The sequence below is a fragment of the Cheilinus undulatus genome, linkage group 23, assembly GCF_018320785.1.
Source record: "Cheilinus undulatus linkage group 23, ASM1832078v1, whole genome shotgun sequence".
Classification (NCBI taxonomy): domain Eukaryota; kingdom Metazoa; phylum Chordata; class Actinopteri; order Labriformes; family Labridae; genus Cheilinus; species Cheilinus undulatus.
In genome coordinates, this window is record NC_054887.1 from 32,687,597 (window position 1) to 32,712,565 (window position 24,969).

Below are 24,969 nucleotides of genomic sequence, written 5' to 3' on the forward strand. Positions count from 1 at the left end.
TTCCAGTTTTTCCTCACATTCTTTACCACCTTTACATGATTTATATTTCATTTATTTTTGATACCCTTGATGTTTTATTCACATCCTTCAGGAGGGCTGGAGTTTATTCTCTTCGCTGTTTTTTCGACCCACTTTCTCCTCCATCAATTCTTCATCAGCTCCTCTTTACCTGTTGTTGCCTTCTTTTCTTTGGGCTCCTCTTCTCTGTCATGTTTTTGTGCCGTAGCTGACATGTACAATCACTCTGACCTACTCAGTTCTTTGCTGAAAAAGTTTCTTTATCACTTTTATTTCATGTTCCCTGCTCCTCTGTTCTCTCTCTCGTCTTTCATCTCAAGTCTTTTGTGTTTCACTCCGGCTCCTCTGCTCTCCATCGCTCCTCGGGTCTACTCAGCCGGTGAAGGGAAGCTGTTTGTTGCAGGTGGAGCTGAACTCTTTCTTCCGTTCTTGTTGAGTCTCAAGGGGCTGCGTTCAGACACGCTCAGTGGTCCCAGGGCGTTCACCAACACTTGTAAAAAGAAACTGTTGTTGTGCTTTTAGCTGAGCCTTCGTCACGGCTGAACACAGCAGCAGTGAATTGTATCAGAGGCCGACGCTGCTGTTTGATCCTGCGGAGCGGCGTTCAGAAGCGCTGAAATGTCCCACAGTGTTACACGCTGTTGACTTAAACTCTTTATTTATTTATTTTTTATTGATGCACAGGAAAGATCTTAGAAATATGCTGAAATATTCAGGAAGAAATGTAAATTTCGACAGACAGCCTCCGTCCAGTTTTCCTTCGCTGTCCGTGCAACGGCTCGCCTCTCCGCAGGAAGATCATGAATAATAGTCCAGCCTCAGGTCTGCTCAGAGAACAATAACAGCCTGAGCTGCTAATAAAGACTCTCTCTATGAAAACCAATCCTGACTTCCCCGTGAAACCTTTTTAAGAATGGTAACAGGTTGGAGACCAAGCTGTTTCAGGAGTTTTGTTTGACTTTAGAGGTCAGACTCTTTCAGCTTCATGGCTTCCATCACGAAAGTCCATTTCACTGAAAGGTAAGCCGTGTTTCCGTCGGGGGTCCGGTTTGATTCAATTCGGTTTGGTATGGTTTGGTACACTAAACCTCAAAATAGTTTGTGTTTCCAACGACACCCGTGCTCTCACTTGGTGGGTGGGCTGTAAAAGCATGCATGTGAAGTCACAGTCAGCCTGAGTCTGCTGGTCCAGCCGCAGAGTTAAAGAAAGGATGAATGGCAGAAATCAGTAGGGAATAAGCAGTAAACAGCTTTATTTCAGCTAAAAGTGCTTTTTCAAAAATTAATACATTTTAATGATGTTTACCGCTGTCAGTACAGATCCTCAGCTGATGGAATATGTGTACAGAGAGTCGTAACGCTACGTTATTGTGTGAAAATATCTAGTCTTTAATAGTTTATAAGACAAAATATGAAAATTTAGAGCTGTACTGTGAGAATTCGACACATTAAAAATAAAGGAAAAGTTCAGCTGGTGTTAAAATCAAACTAGATTAAGTCAGAAATCCGGGGTGCGCTGATCTCATTTTAAAATCGTCTGCAGCCTGAAGTTTTACAAACACGTCCAACAACCACAGAGTGATGTTTTCACAAGTTACCTAACGTAAAAAGTAGTTTAATAAGTAGTCACAGAGGAGAATCAACTGTTCTAAGGCTTCGTATTCACAAAACTTAAGCATTAATTTAGTTTCTCATCAATCACGGATGGATCAGGCTGATGTGAGCCTTTGGACTCTGCTTTGTGTTCTTAAAATCAGGTCCAGATAAACATCAGGAAACTTGATTTGTGGCCAGATACCAATATCCAAGGACTAGGACACAGTTTGGATCTCCGTCGAGTCCAAATATTTCCTATTTAGGCAGATATTAGTCAGTTTTCCTCCCGTTTTCGCCACTTGTCACAGTGCAGACTTGCGTTTGCAGCCCAGAGGCGAGCAGCTGAGTCGTGCGCTGACGTGACGTCAGTGCAACCCCGTATTGTTGTGTGTGTAGCTCCACCTTTTTGGTGCGGATAGGTAAGATTGGCACCCCTGCGGAAGGGTGCCGAAAAGTGGGACGGTACGGGTCAGTTTTTTGGGACCCTTTCCAACTTTTGCTTTACGGAGATGCAAAAAAATGTGTGCTGTTCCACACCGAACTGAGCCGGACCGCTTGGTGGAAACAACCTATTAGTGATGAGTCCACGCTGCTGTTTTGTTGTATTGTTAACCCTTTCACCACCAAAGTTGCAACACTTGAGACAAGCAAAATTGCTGTATTAAACAGGTTCTAGCTGCAAATATGGAGCCTAATGTTGTTACTACTTCACCAGGAGATGGCAGACATGAGTAACTTCAATTCCAGCAGCATTTTTGGGTGTGTTTCTATTCAAAGTTTTGGAGTTTATAGAGTTGAAAGATGCACGCCCGGTCGAGGAGATGAGTCAGAGCGTAACAGAGAGAAGACAGCGAATCATAGCAAGAATACTCACAACACTGGGAGGAATAGAGGAATGTTTTCACCCTGTCCCATGACTTTCAGTTGTCCGGTGAGACCATGGGTGAGACAAAAAATAAAGGTTGAAATTAGGTTTGACAATTAAAGCCTAATGTATAAGTGTGGGAAACAAACTGATTAATGTGACTTGCAATGGCTAATTTCTGATGTCAAAGTTTCCATTTATTTCAGGTTTTCTGTGGGAATAATCAATGGTTCTGATCGGACCTGTGGCTCCTTTACTGCATGTCATTCCCCTCTCCCATCCTTGTTTCTGATTCTACCCCCTTCCTCCCTTTAATAAAGGCATAAATGGACCAAAATAACACCTTAAATGAACCGAATGCTGACATTAGCTGTTTGCCTGATGGAAGCAAATATACTCCTGAATATTTCCTACCATCTCTTTCAGCTTTCATTATCTTATGTTATTTGTTTATAAAGCTGATAAATGATCATAAATATTTAAAATGCCCAACATTACAATCATTTTATGCTCTGCCTTGTGAAATGGCTGATGTGTGAATATGGTAATATGCTTTCACAGTAAACAGCAAGTCAATAACAACACCACAGAAACTCATCTGAGACATGATTACCATCTGACAGCTGCAGATGTAGATCAGACATCACTAGTCAATCACTGAACGAACATCAGAGTCCTCAGCTCAGCGGACGTCCATCAGACCATGAGATTATAGAGATATCCGTAATGCTAATGTTGCTGCCAATACCTTTAGAACAGCAGATGCCGTTTGATTCTTCAGTAAAGACGGCTCGCTGTGAGGAGATCAGAGGGCGTCACTGACATCCAGGAAACATATCAGCGTACTCATGTTTTTATCTGCGAGGCCTCGCTATCTAAAGCTGCCGAGATATTTAACATCCTGGTGGAGTTCAAAGAGAACAAGCGTGACACCAGATCACAGAGCAGGCCGGGTTTCAAAGATCCTCAGAGCAACGGTGGGAGGACTGGTTACCAGGAAATCCACCTTCCTGCTGAACTGATCCGACAAGAACAAAGAGAAGGAGAGACAAGACCTCTGTTTAAATCCTGATAGAGATGACATTAGTACTTACCTGAGAGTTATGGCATTTATTGGAGTGTCTTCAACTCACTTTATCTGTAACATTTGTAAAACTACAGGCTCGTACACTGATACCTCTTAGGGCCTCTTTACAATCAGCACAGGTGTTTTTCACAACGCCTGAGCATGACTGATCCCCACTCCCCTCTCCCTGACTAGGGCTGAACGAGTTGGAAAAGCTATTTCCCCCAGAAATTGATATCAAATCGCCCGAAATATACAAATAAATGTTCCAAATTTTTAAGAAAATAACCAAGAATTATAAAAGCGCGCTCCACCTCAAAAAAAGCCATCAAATTCCCAAATATTTACAAATAAATTCCTCAAATTTTGATAAATAATCTTTAAAAAATCAAAGCACCCCCCCCATCAAAAAAATCAAATCAACTTCTTAAAGAATTACAGACATCTCTCAAATTTTCATGAAATTACCTAAAAGTTTCAAAGTTATTTCCCCCAGAAATTTATATCGAATCGGCCAAAATGTACAAATAAATGTTCCAAATTTCTAAGAAAATAACTAAGAATTACAAAAGCCCCCCCCCCCCAAAAAAATGTATCAAATATTCAAGATACTTTAAATTTTCCACATCTACCCTTTGAAGAGTAACTAAACCCCAGAGATTCAGCTGAGGTTCATCTAAAAAAAACCTTCAGAAGGGGGGATTAGACAAACCCACTCCCTCCTTCCTACTGTCCCTTATCAGCCACATCATTCAGTCCGTACTGCTTTTTAGATTTATCTAAAAAATTAGACTTACTGCAAGCTACCCGAGAGGGAGACTAGTATATATGGTCACATAGAAGATACAGGTTATCAAGAAATCCACCTCGTTTACAGAAAAACGTGGTTTAATCGCAACTCTGGGAAACAGTTAACAAGTCGATAGTCATTTATTGTCATTGCATTGTAAAAATTAGGACCTGGTCGCCGACCAGGGTGATCTTGGTCGACCTAAAGCTTTCCAATCAATTAATCGACCAATCGAATTGAAGCTGTCAGCCCTAGTAAAAATGCAACGAAATTACGTTCAGCAGTCTCCTCTGTAACAGCAAACACAGTCGTCCAAGCGGTGGTTAGAAATCAGCAGCTTCACGTCATCCATCCTGCTGGTGAGGGAGCGTGCACCCAGGAGAAGGATGCTTGGTTGGACAGGTTTGTGTGGGGCTACTCTTAGCCTAGCTTGCAGACCGGTCTGTTTGCCCCGCTTTCGCCTTCTCGCACAACGCCGTCGCTGCTTCCTCCCCACTGGCTGTAGGTGTCGTGCTGCTCCACGACCTCCTCCTGTCAGTCTCCGAGCGCCCCGTTCTCTGGATAATCTCCATCAGTTGCTGTAGTGAATCAGAAGAGCCGGCTCATTTAGAGTGTGAGTCGGCTCCCAGTTTTTTTTCCTTTGGCTACTTAGCTCTCTCAGGGCTCAGCCCCAGCTCTGGTCAGAACTTTGTTTTGATTGGCCAGCATGGCGGCCATGTGGCCAATCACGTGAGGATAAAGGATTATACCATTACATGAAAACAGAGAGGGGGGTGTCGCTACCTGATCCATCCCAGAAATCCGTTTTGTACTTCACATGTGCAAACGCATCTACATCCACTCGGCATTAGTTCCAACCCTAACCAGTGGAATTTAAATGCTAAACCTAAGAATGGTTTTGTAACAGAATAAATGCACAAAATTAGGCAATTATAAGGCTTTTCACAAAAACACTGAATGCATAAAGGGTTTTCAACACACTAACCATTATTTTTTGCAAAGTTAAGGTAAAATATATTGCTACAAAAGATCCTAAATAAAGAGCTGTTCGAGAGTCAAAACAGCCGGCTCTTCTTTGGGAGCCGAGTCAAAATAACCGGCTCACTGAAACGAGCCGAACTTCCCATCACTAGTTCCATGTTTCTCACTGGTGAATCCATCTTGCAAAGCTCCTGTCTGAACTGTTTAGGTCCGGTTAGAAAGTGACAGGACCAATCAGCAACGAGGGGCAGTACTTTCAGGCGTGGTGGAGTCGTGACGTAAGCAAGCAGCAACAAGAAGAGATTAGCGTGGATGCTGCTAAAGCGCCAGTTTTATCAGAACTTGACGACATTTCTTGGTTAAAAGAAGAACAGCAGTGAGTTGTTTTCTTCTCAAAAACAACAAAAGTCGAGTACTGACATGTCTACAGTCACCATGGTTCACGTTATGCAGTTCTAAATGGAGTTAACCCCTTCGGTAGGGGTGCACCTCGCTGGCAGCTCTGAAGGGCTCTGCCCTTTCCCTAACGCTGTGTATGAGCGGTTTTCCAGATGGATGTCAGGTTAGGATGCAGCTGTATGCAAACACAAAGTGAAACACTGAGTAAATCTGTCTGGATGTTTCCCAACCCAGAGCTTCCATTAATACTGATATTTTCCTTTAATTCTGCATTTTAACGTCTTTTATATCAGCTAGTCATTAAAACTTTCAATAAATGATCCCTCCTTAAAGTCTAACCCTGTCAAAGTGGATCTCAGAGCTGACAGCAGACCATCTCTAATTGCCTGAAAAGCACTCATCTGTCTCCTAAAGAAAAGTAAAGCCTCTTTATTCTCACGCTGGTACAAAAATGTCTTTTCAAACTTTCTGTTGCATCTTTTAACTCAAACTGATAAGGTGACATTTAAGAGATCAGTTTATTATCTGCCAAACATTTTACATTCTTCTCTTCTTAAAGTCTCGGGTGGTTTGAGGGAGACGTTTCAATCTCTCGTCTTTTGTTTCTCCGCCATCAAAGAGGCGACGCGGCGAGACGAATGAATACTTTTTAAAGAAGTGGCAGACAAAAAAAAGATGAGGAGAAACCAGAGGACGGCGTGAGCTAACAATGAGGTCCAACCACTCAGACTGGAAATAAATCAAACAGGATCTCAGTTGGTATTTGAACGCATCACGACTCATCTCTAAAGAGATAAAGCACCTGATTTAATTAGCTTTAATGCTAAATGGGACAGTTATAAATTATTCATGAGAGCACAGATATAAGGACGTTCAGTTTATTTATATACGCTTTAAATCTCTGAGGATATCAGTTATTGATTGATGAAAATAACTGGAATAAATAAAGAAAGAAAGCAGTGACCTACATGGAAACTTGATAAAGCAAAGATAAATGCTGTGAAAGTAGTGTAAGCAATGAAAACCATTATTTATATCATATTCAGCCTATATTTCTCTTTATGACAGTGAAAAAACGCCACATTTAAAGAGGATTAAGGACCTAGAACTACTAACCCCCGTCAATACAAAAGAGTTTTTAACAAAGATTTCATTTATTAAGAGGAAAAAGTCAATCAAAGGCTTTTGGACTGAGTGAGCACCGTTATCCACAAATGGGGAAAACTGTGAACAATGTTGAACCTTCCCAGGGGTGGCCGGCCTACCAAAATTACTTCAACCTGAATCAAGTGAGGCCTGCTGGTCTTTAGATGTTGTTCTGGGTTCTTTTGGGACCTCCTGGATGAGTCCTCCATGCACTCTTGGAGTCATTTTGATAGGCCAACCACTCCTGGGAAGGTTTCCCATTCTTCACAGTTTTCCCCATTTGTGGATAATGGTGCTCACTTGAGTCCCAAAGCCTTAGCAATGTCTTTGGAACTCTTTCCAGACTGATAGATGTTAATGGCTTATTGAATGTCTTCAGATGGCACCATGATGTGTGTTTTTTTGGAATCTTTGAGCCGACTTCAGGTTCTACTTTGGTTCTGCATTTAAAATCTTTAATCACTTAAATGTATTTAATGAAAAAATGTCGTCTCCTCTTCTCTGTCATCCAAGAAAAGGAGAAAAATAAGTTTAAACCTGGAGAAAAATACTGACTGCACAAGAAAAAAAAATGTATTTATTGTTTCTGTATGTCCACTCAGGACTTTTATACACCAGAAACTTTTTGCTGCATATTTACCTCCTGCACATTTACCCGGTCCAGGAAACAGCTTCCTGACCCACTTTTGTGTCCTGACCCACCAGTTGAGAACCACTGTAAAATCTCTGAAAGAAGAAGTTCCAGCTGTTCTTCGGTGGTTAGACAGATCACAGACATGCCCATCTTTGCCAGTCAGGGGCTTTTATTGTGAAAGGTTGCTCGATCTTACATCTCTTCATTTAAATTTGAGTTTGATCAACTTTGAAATCAGTCACTAAGAGCACTCCTACTTCAACTTTTTTCACTCTCACTGACTTTGGCTCTTTGAATGTGAGGTTTACAGGTAAATAAAGACTCGTGGAGGCGGATACTGGAGTTTGAAGTGATGCTGAAAGGCAGAAAACTTTATTGAATGGGCAGATTTGAGGGACGTGTACGCCTCCATATCTGCAGGGCCCCTAGGGCCCACTTGACTTAAACCCATTATCTGGAGACTTGTTTCAGACGTTTTTAGGACTGAGTAGTGATCGCTCTCAGACAGCTAACTGTGTTTTCAGTCGTCTGTGTCATAAATGTCTGACGGGACAAATTCTAATCAATACACATGTCTACAGCAGCTTGTTTCACTTACATTAAGAGTTTGAAACAGCCTAAAGCAGTGATACTCAACGTGTGGCTCTTTTGTGATGATTTGTGGCTCTTTTATGTCTTCATTTGAAACATTATTCCCCCAGAAAACCTTAAAAAGGAAAATTGTACCTCAGAAATTATCCATTGCAAGTCACATTAATCAGTTTGTTTTCTACACTTACACAATAGGCTTTGTCATCTCTATTCGTGTCTGCATATTTCCCTTGCCCTTATTTGCAGTTTTTTGCAACTTCAACTCCACTTTCACTGCTTTTAGCCCATTTTTGACACTTTTTCCCAGCTTTTTGCAATTTTTTGCCCCTTTTTTGTTGGCCTTTTTTGCCATTTTTCGCCCATTTAAGCTACATTTTGCAATTAAATGCCACTGATTTCCCATTTTGCCACTCTTTTTCAATGCTTTTGCCCATTTTTCCCACCTTTTTCCTGATTGTTGCCCATTTTAGTCACTTTTCACTCCTTTTTCTCCACTTTTATGCCACTATTGGGCCATTTTTGCCACATGTAACTCTTTTTTTTTTGCCACTTTTATCCTGCGTTTGCAATTTTTTGCCCCTTTTTGCCACTTTTCGCCCATGTAAGCTGCCTTTTGCAAATAAATGCCACTTTTTGCCCACTTTTTCCACCTTTTTTTCTGATTTTTGCCCAATTTACTCACTTTTCACTCATTTTTTGCAACATTTTTTCCACTTTTAACTCATTTTTTCTGGTGACTTCTTGAGTATTTTTTGCCACTTTTCTCCCAGTATTTGCTCCTTTTGCCCATTTTCTACACTTTTTTTCTGATTTTTGCCCAATTATTCACTTTTTACTCATTTTTCTCCACATTTATGCCACTTTTTGACCATTTTTGACACTTTTATTCTGCTTTTTGAAATTCTTTGCCAATTTTTCCGGCTTTTTTTTTTTTTTTTTGCCCATTTTAGTCACTTTTTTGCAACGTTTTTTCTGTCTTTAACTCATTTTTTGCAACTTTTCACCCATTTTTGACACTTTTATCCTGCTTTTTACAATTCTTTATACCTTTTTGCCACTTTTTGCCCTTTAAAGCTGCCCTTTTTACCTAATTTTCCTACCTTTTTTCTGTTTGTTGCCAATTTTAGTCACTCTTCACTAATTTTTCTCTACATTTATTCTGCTATCGGACCATTTTTGCCATCTGTAACTCATTTTTTTTTGCCAATTTTCACCCTTTTTTGACACTTTTAACCTACATTTTGCAATTCTTTGTACCTTTTTGCCACTTTTTTGCCCATTTAAGCTGCCTTTTGCAATTTAATGCCGTTCTTTGCCCACTTTTCTCCCCTTTTTTAAAAAAATTTTGCCCATTGTAGTCACTTTTCTCCCATTTTTTGCAATGTTTTTTCCATTTTTAACTCATTTTTTGGTCACTTCCTGCCGCTTTTCTCCCAGTGTTTGCTGCTTCTCGCCCATTTTTCCCCACCTTTAACTTCTTTTAATTGACACTTTCCACCTTTTAGATTTTGTCCTTTGCAAAAGTATTTTTCAACAATTTTGCTCTTTGGTTGAGCTGGGTTGAGTTACACTGGCCTAAAGAATCATGGAAGACTTTAGTGGATTTTCATCAGAGGAGTGTAGACGCAGCGTATGGACGTGTATGGGTCTGTTTGAAACAGAAGTGATCCAGAATGGATGATGGAGCAGGACTGAAGCAGCTGCTGCTCTGAATGACCTGTATGGACAAGGTTCGCCTAATCGTACAGCCTGTGTTTCCTGGACGTTCTCCACACCACCGTCTTACAGCAGCCTGGTTTTAGTCTGGTACTTCAGTAGAGATCAAAATTAATCCACCATAGTTTTTAAGGGATTATTTTATGACTTTATTTGCAGTTTATTTTTGTCAGTATGTTTGGATCCTCCATGTTCTTCCACATTCATGCATAGAAGGAAAGAATGAAGGAGGAAGAATCCCAATAAAAACTCAGCAGAGCAGCGTTAATGACAATCGTAATGTCATTGAGGAGGGTTGTTGGTATTTTAGACATGGCGATGGGACTGTTTAGCCAATTACTCTCATGTGATGTCCCACATTCATGGAAGCGCCCCCTGGTGGAAAAGAATGACCTCCTACTGCTGTACACTACAGAGAAGTTGACCGTCTAGTCCTGCCACCTACACTTGGTTTTAACTTTGTTTATTTTTATATTCTAACAAAGGAAGTAAATGTTCATTTGGATTTGCTATCTGATGAGGGGACGAGTCCAAGTCACGCTTCTAGAGTTCGCCATCAGAGAAAGAAAAACTAGAGACGAGAAAATAGCAGATAAAGGAAAAACTGAAAGTAAAACATGAAAAACTTCAAATGAGAAACAAGAGAGGGAAGATGAAAAACAGAGAAAGGAAATGATGTAACATTTGAAACAAGACCTGAGACTTTTTTCAACCTAGTTTTATTTAAAAAAAGAAAGTTGGTTAAAGTTTGATGAACTCCTGAAGTTTGAAACTACTTGTCTGGTGAGCAGCTCTCCAACTTTCTGGTCACTACGACCACAAACATGTGAGACCAGCCCAGGTTTGAAAGATTCTGGAGCTTCTCTTAAAGTTTTAATTATAAGTCTAAAAGATTCAGCCTATCAGCGGGGTCACGGCGTTGTGAACAAAGACGGTCACGTAGAGTCGAGGCTGTCGCTGCGTTTCTAAAGTTTCCTCGCTGCCGTATGGAGCGCGCCATTTCTCTCGCCCACAGTGTCACGGCGTCTTCCTCTGATGAATAAACCATTCCTCACTGTCTTAAATAAACACAGCTCCACTGTGATCAAATATTCATCATTCTGCTGTCCGTTCTGCTGACTCGTGTGTCGGTTTGTGACTAAACTCGCTCTGCTCCTGTCGATCACGCTGATATAAATTTCAGATTTGGTTTCCAGGCAGCCGTATTGATCCCGGTTGGCCTGCAGCGACAGATGGCTATTATAGGATCTGTAAATGAGTTTCTTCTGCAGCTGATTGTGATAGAATGACCCCCGACAACACACACACACACACACCCACACACACACACACACACACACACACTTACTCTCCTAAATGATACATTAATAGCAGTTTGTTTTGCCTTCTGTGATTAAAATCCACTTTAATGGAAATATAAATCAATAGGCTGAAAATGAGTCCACTTAAAGCTCTGAGGGCTTTTTTAATGACACTAAAGAGAAGGTCTATCTCTATAAACACTCCTTCATTGGAGCGCTCATACTGTAGATGTTTGCTCTAAATGAGCCCGCTGTAGTGTTTGGAGCGTGCTGCAGAAGCATCCGCTGGTCGCTGATAAAATGGAACAGGAAGTCGTTTGTTCCTAATGAGCTCTCTCCACTCATTATAATGACCATGTTAAAGGCTGGCTGTAGCTTCAGACCCATTTCTGCACAACATAGGCTCTAAATACAGTCAGTCTTTATTTGTACAGCACCAGTTTATAATCAGTGTCATCCAAAGAAACTTTATTTGTTGTAGGCGGCTGCATATATGGTTTGACCCCCAAAAAATTCTAACAAAAGGTTTCTCAGTGGTTTATAGTAGTATCAGATGTACTTAAAAACATACTAAAAGTTTACCAAAGTTTGACCACTAGAAAGGTGTAATTTTAAAGATGGTGGCCGTCAGGTCCTTAAAATGACCATTACTCCTTACATACATGTGTTGGCCATGTAATATTCTAATTAGCATATTTGCATAAAAGATAAGTGATTACAAGTAGAATTACATATTAAAGCAATTGGTTACAGCATATTTATGCAAAAAACAAGTACAGTTTCCCTTAAGTAACTGCATATTTCACCTTTCTCATATCGTTTTGCTGAGTGTTGGTGGTTTTGTGGTTCATAATAATTCTTTTGATTCGATTTTGATTGATAACATAATACTGCTTTCCACATTATTAAGCAAATTACATTTTTCTCTTATTTTCCTAAATATTAATGCAAATGACAGAATATTTTCAAGTCATCAGCCACTAGAGCATAATTCAATGTTTTTGAACAAACTTCATTATGATAACCATTTTTTTTTTTTAAATAAAACCTAAAAATACACTGTTCCACATTATTAAGCAGGCCAGAGCTTTCAGCAATATGGGAAAGAAAAAGGATCTCTGCTGCCGAAAAGTGTCAAATAGTGCAATGCCTTGGACAAGGAACAAAAAAAATTCGATATTTAATGAAAACTTAAGCATGATCATCTTACTATGAAGACATTTGTGTCTTATTCAGAGCACAGACGGGTTCATGCAGATAAAGGCATAATGAGAAAGGTTTCTGACAGACAAATTCATCAGATTAAAAGAGCAGCTGCTAAAATGCCATTACAAAGCAGCAAACAGGTATTTGAAGCTGCTGATGCCTCTGGAGTCCCACCAACCTCAAGGTGTAGGATCCTCCAGAGGCTTGCAGTTGTGCATAAACCTACTATTCAGCCCCCCCTAACCAATGCTCACAAGCAGAAATGGTTGCAGTGGGCCCAGAAATACATGAAGACTCATTTTTAAACAGTCTTGTTGACTGATGAGTGCCGTGCAACCTTGGATGGTCCAGATGGAGGAGTAGTGGATGGTTGGTGGATGGCCACCATGTCCCAACAAGGCTGTGACGTCAGCAAGGAGGGGGCGGAGTCATGTTTTGGGCCACATTCATTAGGAGAGAGCTGGTAGACCCCTTTAGGGTCCCTGAAGGTGTGAAAATGACCTCGGCAAAGTATATAGAGTTTCTGACTGACCAGTTTCTTCCATGGTACAAAAAGAAGAACAGTGCCTTCTCTAGCAAAATGGTCTTCATGCATGACATGCACCATCTCATGCTGCAAAGAATAGCTCTGTGTCATTGGCTGCTATGGACATAAAAGGAGAGAAACTCATGGTGTGGCCCCCATCCTCCCCTGACCTTTAGCCCTACTGAGAACCTTTGGAGCATCTTCAAGCTAAAGATCTATGAGGGTGGGAGGCAGTTCACATCAAAACAGCAGCTCTGGGAGGATATTCTGACATACTGCAAAGAAATTCAAGCAGAAACTCTCCAAAAACTCACACGTTCAATAGATGCAAGAATAGTGAAGGTGACATCAAAGAAGGGCTCCTATGTTAACATGGAACTTGGCCTGTTAAGATGATTTTGATTGAAATAGCTTTGATTTCAATAAATATGACCTCCTAATGCTGCAAATTCAACAAATTTTCAGTTCTTTACAACCAAAAAAATGTTTTAAAACTCTGTTGTGTTTAATAATGTGGAACAGTGCATTTTGGGGTTTTATTTAAAAAAAAAATGGTTATCATTATGAAATTTGTTCAAAAACATTTGAATTATGCTCTAACAGCTGGTGACTTGAAAAATACTCTGACTGTCGTTTGCATTAATATTTCAGAAAATGAGAAAAATGTCATTTGCTTAATAATGTGGAAAGCGGTGTAACTGCTCCTACCACCTGAAGTGGGCGGAGACTACAAGAACATGCTACAACCAAAGGTGATCCATCAACATGTGCATGCCTCTAACATGCATACAACAATGACAATCGTACAGTAATCACAACAGTTCTAGGCATGCATTGCAGAAGGATGACTGTTTTGTACTTGTGTGTCATAATAGATGTTGCTATCTTTGCAGGCTGCAAAATAAATGTAGCTATAGTTTATACCAGGGAAGGTTTACCAGGATAGCCCTGTGAAGGCTGATCTTAGCATATCTCTGGCATACATGAATGATGTAGATGAAGATGTAGATGGTGTAAAGTCTGCCTTTCCTCTTTGTTGGGACTGAATGTTTCATGCTGTCTGATGAAAGAGGAGCACATAACTGTCTCTGCTTTAGTTTGCACTGCCTCAATCATTTTCTTCCTTTAGTGGGGCGGTAACAGAGTAATGGGCTGATAAAGCTGTCACAACACTTGACACATAACGCAGCTCTGTGATACTGTGGGTGAGCAGATCTGTTGTCAATGCTGAGAGGTTCAGCCGCTGATCTTCAGCACCAAGGACAGCGTTCATTCAGAGAAGTGTTATGATGGCTTCATCGTGCCTTCAGGATTGGTATTCTCAACACTTATCTTCTCACCATGCAAAACACTGAAAAACCTCACATTTCCTTTGATTTTGTTCTTTGCCTGTGACCCTTGTGCTCTTCCATAGAAAGGGGGACAAAAAGATAGTAAGAAAAGAAGAGAGAAAAACTCCAAATTAAATGTTCACAAGTTTCTAAAGCAGATCTGATTCTCTTACAACCTTGGGAGCTGCAAACATCACGAGAAGAGAAGTTTTTATTCAGACAATAAAAGAAGTTTTATTGGCAGCACACTTACCTGCTTGTCCTTGGGTTTTTCCACTCAAAAAGTTTCTCCCACGTCACTAAGTCCTTCAAAAACAACCACTTTATAGAGAAAATGGTGTATTTTAAACTCAGAGTTAAAGCCAGTGACTTTAAGATCAAAAATAACCAGCTTGAAATGTTCTTCCATTACAGCGTTTGAAACAGTAATGATATACTTCTCATGGTATAAATATCTATCTGACTCAAAGGTTTGATCTTTACATAGAGAGGTTAGATAAACCAGAGTGTCATCTGCATATAAACATAACAGTCATTCATTTAATAAAGGTAGGAATAAAAACAGTTTCTCTTCTGAGCTCCAGGCAGCCATCACTTTCTGTGCCTCCTCACATTCAGTTTCAATGAGATTCTCTATGTAAGTTGCTATAATTACAACCCTAGTTCCAAAAAAGTCAGGACGCTGTGTGAATGTAAAAAAAAATCAGAAGTCTGTGATTGTCAGAGCTCATGAACTCAGATTTTATTCACAATAGAACAGAAAAATGTTAGATGTGGATCAATTTGGCCATTTCAGGAAAATTATGAGCTCATTTTGAATTTTATGGCAGCAACACATCTCAAAAAAGTAGGAACAGAACCACCATTGTGTAGCATCCGCTCTTCTTTTAACACAACATCTGGTAACGTCTGGCTTCCAAAAAGAATTTAAAGTCTTGAGTAATCTGACCACAGAACAGTTTTCCATGTTTCCTCAGTCCATGTAAAATGAGCTTTGGTCCAGAGAAGACGGCGGTGTTTCTGGATCCTGTTCACATCTGGCTTCTTCTCTTCATGATCCAGCTTTAACTGTCATTAGTGGATGGCACGGCCAACTGTGTTGACAGACAATGATTTCTGGAATGTTCCTAAGCCCATGCAGTGATTTCAGTCCAGAATCATGCCTGTTTTTAATGCACTGGCCCCTGAGGGCCCCTCCAGCCTTGTTCCTTGCTCACAGAGATTTCTCCAAATTCTCTGAATCTTTTGATGATATTATGGACTGTAGATGAAGGGATATTCAAAGTCTCTCTGCCTCTCTTAAACACTCGTTTTATACCCAGTCATGTTACCGACATGCTGCTAAATAATGTAATTAGTGGCAAAAAGCTCCTCTAGCTGTTTCTCATTAGTAACACTAACTTTTCCAGCCTTTTGTTGTCCCGCCCCTACTTTTTACCTCCACCAAGGAGGTTATGTGACCAGGTGGGTTTGTTAGTTAGTTTGTTGGCAACATAACTCAAAATGTTATGGACGGATTTGATGGAGTTTCCAGGAAATGTCAGAAATGGCATAAGGAAGAACTGATTAGATTTTGGGAGTGATCCGGATCACCGTCTGGATGCAGGAATTTTTTTTAAGGATTTTTCACTATTGGAAGATAGGGCCAATAGTGGAGGTCTGCGCCCTCTGAGTGCTTTTCTAGTTTGAGATGTGTTGCTGCCGTCAAATTTAAAATGAGCTAATATTTTTATGAAATGGTTGAATGTCTCAGTTTAACATCTGATATGTTGTTTATGTTCTATAGTGAATAAAATACGTGTTTTTAAGATTTGACAGTCATTGCATTCAGTTATAATTTACATTTGACAAAGGGACATAAGAGGAAAAGCTGCTCAAAAGTGGGACTGCCAGCCTATTTAAAGTATGAACTAGAAAAGCACTTGGACAGCGCAGACCTCCGCCATTAGCCCTATCTCCCAATATTGAAGGATCTTTTAAAAAATTCCTGGATCCGTCCCCATGTGCCCCCCACCACAGCATTCGCTGATTATTCCCTCCCTGGTGGGGTGGAAACATGGTGAGCCAAAGCATTGGTTTCGCTACAAGTGAACTGTCATGGTGGAAGCATTGCCTACCAGTTCTAACAGATGCACTGACAGTCTTACCCATGGTCTGACCGGACGACTGGAAGTCATGGCAGTGGGTGAATATTCCTCTATTCCTCCCAGCATTGTGAGTATTCTCGCTACAATTCGCTGTCTTTCTCTCTGTTACGCACCAACTCGTCTCCTTGACCGGGCATGCATCTTTCAAACTCTATAAACTCCAAAACTTTGAATAGAAACACACCCAAAAATGCTGCTGGGATTGAAGTTACTCATGTCTGCCATTTCTGGTGTAAAGTGGTAACAGCACAGACCTACGCCATTAGCCCTATCTCCCAATAGTACAGACTCCTTTAAAAAATTCCTGGATCCAGACGGTGATCCAGACCACTCCCAAAATCTAATCAGTTCTTCCTTATGCCATTTCTGACATTTCCTGAATATTTAAAAAAAAATATTCAAGCAACTTTTTAAGTTATGTTGCTAACAAACGAACAAAGGAACAAACCCACCCGATCACATAACCTCCTTGGCGGAGGTCATGAAAGTTACAGCAGCAGAAAAAGGAGAAATGGATGAAAACTGTTTTTTTTTTCTTGAATGTTTTCAAAGGAGAATTTACTGTCAGTTTTTAAAATTCTGGTCTTTGTTTATTTACATGCAAACTAAATGTTAACTGCATATTGTAAATTTGTAGCATCAATATTGCAATATGTTTTTATTTACATTTGATACAGTGTCCCAACTTCTTTGGAATGGAGGTTGTTTTTGGCATGATTAAGGGGAAAAGCTGTTAAAAAGCGGCACTGCCAGCCTGATTAAAGCATGGATCAAATTTAGCAGCAGAAATGGGAGAAATGGATGAAAAAAGGGAGTTTTTAAGGTGGAAGATAGCAGGTTATGGTGTTAGATTTCCTTATTTGTCTTTGTTTACTTGCATAAAAACCCTTTTTACAAAATGCATATTTTAAATTGCAGGAATAATGTAAAGTAAATAACAGAGCTATACTGCTGTATCATCTTTACAACTATTTTACATATCTGTTCTGGGAAGCAAGAGTCTCTGGGGCTCATCTGTCTGTCTGATGTTTTATACCAGTGTTACTCAACATTGCTCAACCAAAGAGCCAAATGGTTGGAAAATTCCTTTGAGAGAGCCTCGATCTAGATGGTGAAAAGTGGCAAAACCAGCTTGGAGTAGCAATTACAATAAGTTAACGGTGGCAAAAATGGTCAAAAAGTAGCAAAAATGGGTTGAAAGGGGTGAAAATGGGGAGAAAGAAATGATTAAATGGTCAGAAAGTAGAAAAGTGGGTGAGGAGTCACAAAAAAAATTGTGGAAAATGACTAAAATGGGCAAAAAGCAGTCAAAGTGGCAAAAAATTGTGAAAAAGGGGAAAAAAGGGAGCTAAAAGTGGCAAAAATGGGCAAAAATAGGAAATAAGGGGTATTGAAATGGGCAAAAAATAGCAAAAAAAATTTGTTAAAAAGGGCAAAAATGGGATAAAAGTGGCAAAAAAAGGTGGGAGAATGGGGAAAAGACGTGACAAAAAATGGAAACAAGTGGTATTTAATGGCAAAAGGTAGCTTAAATGGGCAAAAAATAGCAAAAAAATGTGAAAAAGGGCAAAAATGGGATAAAAGTGGCAAAAAATGGGAGGAAATGGTATTTAATGGTAAAAAGTAGCTTAAATGGGCAAAAAGTGACAAAAACTGTGATAAAGGGCAAAAATTGGATAAAAGTTGCAACAAATGGTGAGAAAAGGTAGCAAAAAGAAGTGGCAAAAAATGGCAGCAAGTGGTATTCATTGGCAACGGTAGCTTAAATGGACAAAAGGGGCAAAAAAAATGTGAAAAAGGGCAAGAATTGGATAAAAGTGGCAGAAAGAAGTGGCCAGAATACAAAAAATAGGAAACAAGTGGTATTTAGTGGCTAAAGGTAACTTAAATGGGCAAGAAATGGAAAAAAAAAATGTGAAAAAGGGCAAAACTTGGATGAAAGTGGCAAAAATGGAAAAAGTAGCAAAACAAAGTAGCAAAAATGGGCTAAAAGTTGTATTTAATGGCAAAGGTAGCTTAAATGGGAAAGAAATGGGGAAAAAAGTGAAAAGGGCAAAAATTGTAACAAAAAAAAAGTGACAAAAAATGGGAAAAAGTAGCAAAAAGAAGTGGCAAAAAATGAGAAGAAGTGGTATTCAATGGCAAAAGGTAGCTTAAATTGGCAAAAAGTGGCAAAAAAAATTGTTAAATATGGCAAAAAATGGATGAAAGTGGCAAAAAAAATGAAAAAAGGGGCAAACGAAGTAGCAAAAATAGGGAAAAATTGGTATTTAATGGCAAAGGTAGCTTAAATGAAAAGTGAATGAAAAGGTGAAAAGTGGCAAAAAAATGTGAAAAAGAGCAGAAAGTTCCCCTTTTTAAAGGTTTTCTGGGTGAATAAAATTTAAAATTTATACATAAAAGAGCCACAAATAATCACAAAAAGAGCCACATATGGCTCCAGAGCCACACGTTGATTATCACTGTTTTATACACTTACTTTTCCAGCCTTCTGTTGCCCCGTCCCTACTTATTTGAAATATGTTGCTGCCATCAAAACCAAAATGTGCTAATATTTTCATGAAATGGTAAAATGTCTCAGTTTCGACATTTGATATGTTGTTTATGTTCTATTATGAATAAAACTTGGGTGAGATTTGAAAATCATTCTTTTTTTTTCTTTTTCTTTTTTTTTTACACGGTGCCCCAACTTTTTTGGAACTGGGTTTGTATAATCTAGTGTCATCAGTGCTGAGCCACATTATCACAGTGACGCGTCTAAAAGGTGTATGCTGAGATAATTTCAGTCCCTATAACCATGATTTAAATCTTTAGTTTTGTTAAATCTCTTCAGTCAGAACAGGAAGTGTTGTCTCCTCTTATGTACAGTTTAACTGTGTTATTATAACAGTGTAATTATTGTGATTAAATAAATGATAGAGAAAGTGAAAAACCTCACCACACAGAGCTGGCTTTAACCTCTGTGTGTCTCTGAAAAAGACAATAACCTTCAGCCACTTCACTTGACTGATGTTGGCCGCCTGCTGCAGCTATTACCCCGTCGCTCCGCGTCCCTCCCTCTCTCTCTATAACACAGTCAGTGTCACTCGCTCCATTTCCAGGTGACTGATGCTGAATGATGGAGGCTGACCATCACTCTCTCTCTCTCTTTAATGTCTCTCTATCTGTAACTGAGGCAATAAAACTCAATCCAATTCCAGCAACCATTACTGACATCGCCCTCTCTCTCTCTCTCTCCCTCTCTCTCTCTCTCTCTCTCTCTCTCTCTCTCTCTCTCTCTCTCTCTCTCTCTCTCTCTCTCTCTCTCTCTCCCTCTCTGTAGTTTACAGTGGCAGGTGCCGCTGACCGTCGCTGTGGGAAACTCGACCACTGTGAGCTCAGAGAGTCTCATCTGGATCAACAACAAAACAGGTACGCTGGGATGCTTTTGCAGCACCTGTGTGACTGCACGTCAGCCACGTTTTAATAGAAGTATCTCCATGCTGTCCAAGTGTAGCATCAGCAGTGAATTAGCAGCAGAACTCTGGAGTATTCCTCTAAGGCAGGGGTTCTCAACCTTTTCAGCCCACAACCCCCAAAATAAAGGGGCCAGAGACCGGGGACCCCCTCTGTACCTGAAGGTGGTTGAACAGCCATGTACATTTAAGAATAGTCGTGTGCAGACAGTGCTGCCCATGAGGGGAATACACCACGTTCCACATCATTATGCAAACAACGTTTTTCTCTGATTTTCTAAATATCAATGCAAATGAAAGTCATAATATTTTTCAAGTCATCAACAGTTAGAGTATAATTCAGATGTTTTTGAACAAACTTCATTATGATAACTTTTTTTTTTTTTAAATAAAAACCTCAAAATGCACTTTTCCACACGATCCACATTATTAAGCAGGCCACAGGTTTCAGCAATATGGGAAAGAAAAAGGATCTCTGCTGCTGAAAAGTGTCAAATATTGTAATGCCTTGGACAAGGAATGAAAAAATTCGATATTTCAGGAAAAATTAAGCATGATCATCATACTGTGAAGAAATTTGTGTCTTATTCAGAGCACAGACGGGTTCATGCAGATAAAGGCATAATGAGAAAGGTTTCTGACAGACAAATTCATCAGATTAAGAGAGCAGATGCTAAAATGCCATTACAAAGCAGCAAACAGGTATTTGAAGCGGCTGGTGCCTCTGGAGTCCCACCAACCTCAAGGTGTAGGATCCTCCAGAGGCTTGCAGTCGTGTATAAACCTACTATTCAGCCCCCCCTAACCAATGCTCACAAGCAGAAACGGTTGCAGTGGGCCCAGAAATACATGAAGACTCATTTTTCAACAGTCTTGTTTACTGATGAGTGCCGTGCAACCCTGGATGGTCCAGATGGAGGAGTAGTGGATGGTTGGTGGATGGCCACCATGTCCCAACAAGGCTGTGATGTCAGCAAGGAGGGGGCGGAGTCATGTTTTGGGCCACATTCATTAGGAGAGAGCTGGTAAACCCCTTTAGGGTCCCTGAAGGTGTGAAAATGACCTCGGCAAAGTATATAGAGTTTCTGACTGACCACTTTCTTCCATGGTACAAAAAGAAGAACAGTGCCTTCTCTAGCAAAATGGTCTTCATGCATGACAATGCACCATCTCATGCTGCAAAGACTCCCTCTGTCTCATTGGCTGCTATGGACATAAAAGGAGAGAAACTCATGGTGTGGCCCCCATCCTCCCCTGACCTTTAACCCTACTGAGAACCTTTGGAGCATCCTCAAGCTAAAGATCTATGAGGGTGGGAGGCAGTTCACATCAAAACAGCAGCTCTGGGAGGATATTCTGACATCCTGCTAAAAAAAAAAAAAATTCAAGCAGAAACTCTCCAAAAACTCACAAGTTCAATGGATGCAAGAATAGTGAAGGTGATATCAAAGAAGGGCTCCTATGTTAACATGGAACTTGGCCTGTTAAGATGATTTTGATTGAAATAGCTTTGATTTCAGTAAATATGATCTCCTAATGCTGCAAATTCAACAAATGACCATTTTCACTTCTCTACAACCTGTAAAATGTTTTAAAAAGCTGTTGTGCTTAATAATGTGGAACAGTGCATTTTGAGGTTTTTATTTTTAAAAAAATATTTTTTGTCATTATGAAGTTTGTTCAAAAACATCTGAATTATGCTCTAATCGCTGATGACTTGAAAAATATTCTGACTGTCATTTGCATTAATATTTAGGAAAATCAGAGAAAAATATCATTTGCATAATAAAGTGGAACGTGGTGTAAATGTGAGAGCTTTCTGCCTGACTGGGGGCCCATGGAGGTCAGGAAAATCATGGTCCATTGTAAAATTAGCTAGATATCCATATCCATATTTTATATTTAACATGATTAATATCCACTCTTAACACAGAAACAGATATCTTTTTTTTTTAAGTCGTTTGTGGCGTTGTATATAGTCATCTTAAAAATGTAAATCCTTTTCTTAAAAACAGAATTAAAATAGTAAAAAAAAATGTCCAAATAGGTGGTGAAAAAGGTGGTTAAATGGGATTTTAGAAGTAGCAGAAATGGGTTAGAAGTGGCATAAATTTGATACAGTGGCAAAAAGAGCAAAAAAAAAAAAAAAAAAATTGGTTGAAGAGGCAAAAACAGGCAAAAAAAGTGTTTAAAGGGGATTAAAGAGTGGCAAAAATTGGTGATATGGGATATAAAATTGGGAGAACATGTCTAAAACGGGCAAAAATTGGTTAACTGGGGTAGATAAATACGCAGAAATGGGTTAAACTGGTTAAAAAGGCATATCAAACAGTGAAATGTGTTTAAAATGGGCATAAAATGGGATAAAACTAGGTTGATAGTGGCAATAATGGGTCAACAGAGGCAATAATATACGGGAAGTGGCAAGAATTTGTTAAGAAGTGGCAGTAATAAGTAGTGTCAAGGGTTAGAAATTGCTAAAAATGGGTTTAGAGTGGCAAAAATGTGTTAAAATTTGCAAAAATTGTTGGTAAAAAGGGATGAAAATGGGTCCAAATTGTGCAAAACTGATGAAAAGTGGTGAATAATAGTGACGAAAATGGGTGAAAAAATAATTTCAAAAGTATTCTCCATTTCGTAAGGCATCTGGTAACCCCTTCTTGGTGTTTCATGACCCCCAATGAGGTCCTGACCCCCAGGCTGAGGAACACTGCTCTAAGGAGAACATGTGTTCAAAGAGTAACAGTCGTGGGTTTAAACCTCCTGCTGTTGTTTTCATTCATAGGTGAATCTCTCTCTACTGTATGTACTGTGTGTTTTTCCTTCAAAATAAAAGCTCTTCTCGTCTCTCTGGGGCCATTTTGGACAAAGATCAGCTCTGACTATAGAAGGAGGGTGTTATACCTGAGTTTCTGAGGCAGTCTCTGTGCCTTGGAAATTCTCAAGCTTGCAAGAACTTTTTTTTAGCACCTTTAAAATAGACATCTAAAGGGGCTTTGACAGGGCAAAGAAAAGGCAGGAACTTTGGGAAATAACTCCTAATAAGGCATCTAAAAAGAGACTGAAAGAGTCGTCTGAGGAAAAGGGAATCTATTACCCATCTTTCTCTGACTCCATCAGTCGTGGAAGTCTAACTAACCTGTTTTAATGGTCTCATTAACAACTGTAAGTAAACTGGAGTTCCACAAGAGTCAATTCTGGGTCCAGTGCTGTTTCCAGTGTATTTTACCTCTGGCTGACTTGCTCCAGTTTACAAGTGACACCTCCTACCCCTGCTGTGGGGATGATACACAGCTGTATTTTTCAGACAAACCTAAACACCTGAATAATCTCCCTGTCCTCCATGACTGCCTTTCTCCTGTTTCTAACAGGATGTCTCATTTAAGATTAATGTGGCATGTAATTGAGGCTTATTAACTAATGTGTTATTAATATGTAGCAGTTGCTATGCTAACAAATGGCTATAGTATGGGCTAGAGCCAGAAGATTAGGTACAGCTGCTGGTGCTGGTGTAGGTAATTAAGAGGCAGAGACAGTATTAAGTTTAAATGGTGATGGTGCCATGTATTGTAATGTATAAAGAATAACAGAAGTATTTACAGAACCAAAAAGAAGAAATAATAATAATAACCCCAAAGATATTTACAAGTACTGCAGTATTTTTGATAACCGGTTGGAAAGTTCACTATGAGCTTTGATTGAGTTCAAGTGAGTAGTTCTAACACAACAATAAATAGAGTCCCAAAGAAAACAGAAATCCAGGGAAATGCAAGTACAGGAGGTTCCACGCAACTGACGCGACAACTCACGAGGGTGAGAGTTCATTGATTTGGGCAATAGTCCATAGAATTGTTGTCCATAAGTAAACCGAAAATTGTGAGCATGGATGTAGCAGTCAGCATCAGAGTGGTGGGGGGGGCAGGCTGTGTCAGCCTTCTACCTACCCGTAGGACGATGGTTGATGGTTCTGCACTCCAAGCAGTAGCTGTTTCAGCTCGCCATGTTCATAAGGATAATCTTCACGAATTGATAATATAAGCATGATATCTGGTTCGTTACTCTAACTAGCGAAAGTAAAAGGTTACGTTATGCTATACTGAACTACAACACGGTCAAGTGAATTTAACATCATCACCCAAGTATACAAGTGAACGGCAGGCTCAGTTGCTGAGTTTCGGACCTTATTTCAGGCATTTAACCCTTTTAAGCACCCGAGTTTTTTCAAGAAAATACATAATTGTGATATCAAGATTTCAAAAGGCTGTAGCTTGAAAGTGGTTAGAGATAAAGGCATACTGTGAATGAGAAAAATCTTCAGTGTGACCCAAAGTTTGTGGTGGGAGTAAATTCACTCATCTAATTTGCACATTCTGACGTCACCAAGCGGCCTCCACTGCCACTGCTTCTACCACGTCTGCCCCTAATTCCGCTGTGTTTTTTTATTCCCACTACCTCTGTCAATATTCGTGTTTTGACCACCCCTGCAACCCCCCCGACGTCCCCACCCCGGCCACTGTGAGGAAAAGCAATGGCTTCAGTATGTGCTGCTTGTAGACTCTCATGACACACAGACGCGCAGTGGCTGTTTCCCGGACGCACAGCAGTTTCGGTCTCACCGGACAACTGACCACCCCTGCAACCCCAACCGCGTCCCCACCCCGGCCACCGTGAGGCAGTATTGCTTGTCGCAATTTTGTGACTTTGGCGCTTAAAGGGTTAACCCAAAACTCATTCAAAAAACTGATAGACTTTCAGATGGGGGAACTGGAAGTGCTGAAATGCTAACTTACTTCCACGTTTTAGGACTCATTCCTGCATCACTCTATTGTCGTCCATATCAGCTAATCATGTGACAAAACAATAAAAGCTACAGAGTTTAAAGAAGCCTTTAAACGTTGCTGGAGACACAGTACAGCGCTGTATCATCTGCATAAAGGATGACTTTTCATGGCTATTGTGGTTTTAGTTTTTAAATTGTTGACTTATTTTCTTCAGAAACCCACAGGATTGGCCAGATGGACGACAAAACGTGGTTGCTGGGTAATATTAACCAGACGGGGTACTTCCGTGTCAACTACGACCTCCAGAACTGGAAACTGCTGATCCAGCAGCTCCACACCAACCCTCAGGTACATCCGTCCTTCACACTCTGACTGTCTGGTTCTTTGTTTGGGAGTTTCTCTTTCTTATGCCTTTTTCTT

At 40.0% G+C, this 24,969-nt stretch overlaps 1 protein-coding gene across 1 annotated transcript in view; it reads left to right on the forward strand.

The window, feature by feature from the left end:
* Window positions 1-24,969, forward strand: part of LOC121505825 (thyrotropin-releasing hormone-degrading ectoenzyme-like) — a 340,052-nt gene that overhangs the window by 268,917 nt on the left and 46,166 nt on the right. The window contains exons 11-12 of the mRNA XM_041781378.1: window positions 19,636-19,724; window positions 24,764-24,897. Of these exons, the coding sequence (XP_041637312.1) occupies window positions 19,636-19,724; window positions 24,764-24,897 (223 nt within the window). The remainder of the gene's footprint in view (window positions 1-19,635; window positions 19,725-24,763; window positions 24,898-24,969) is intronic.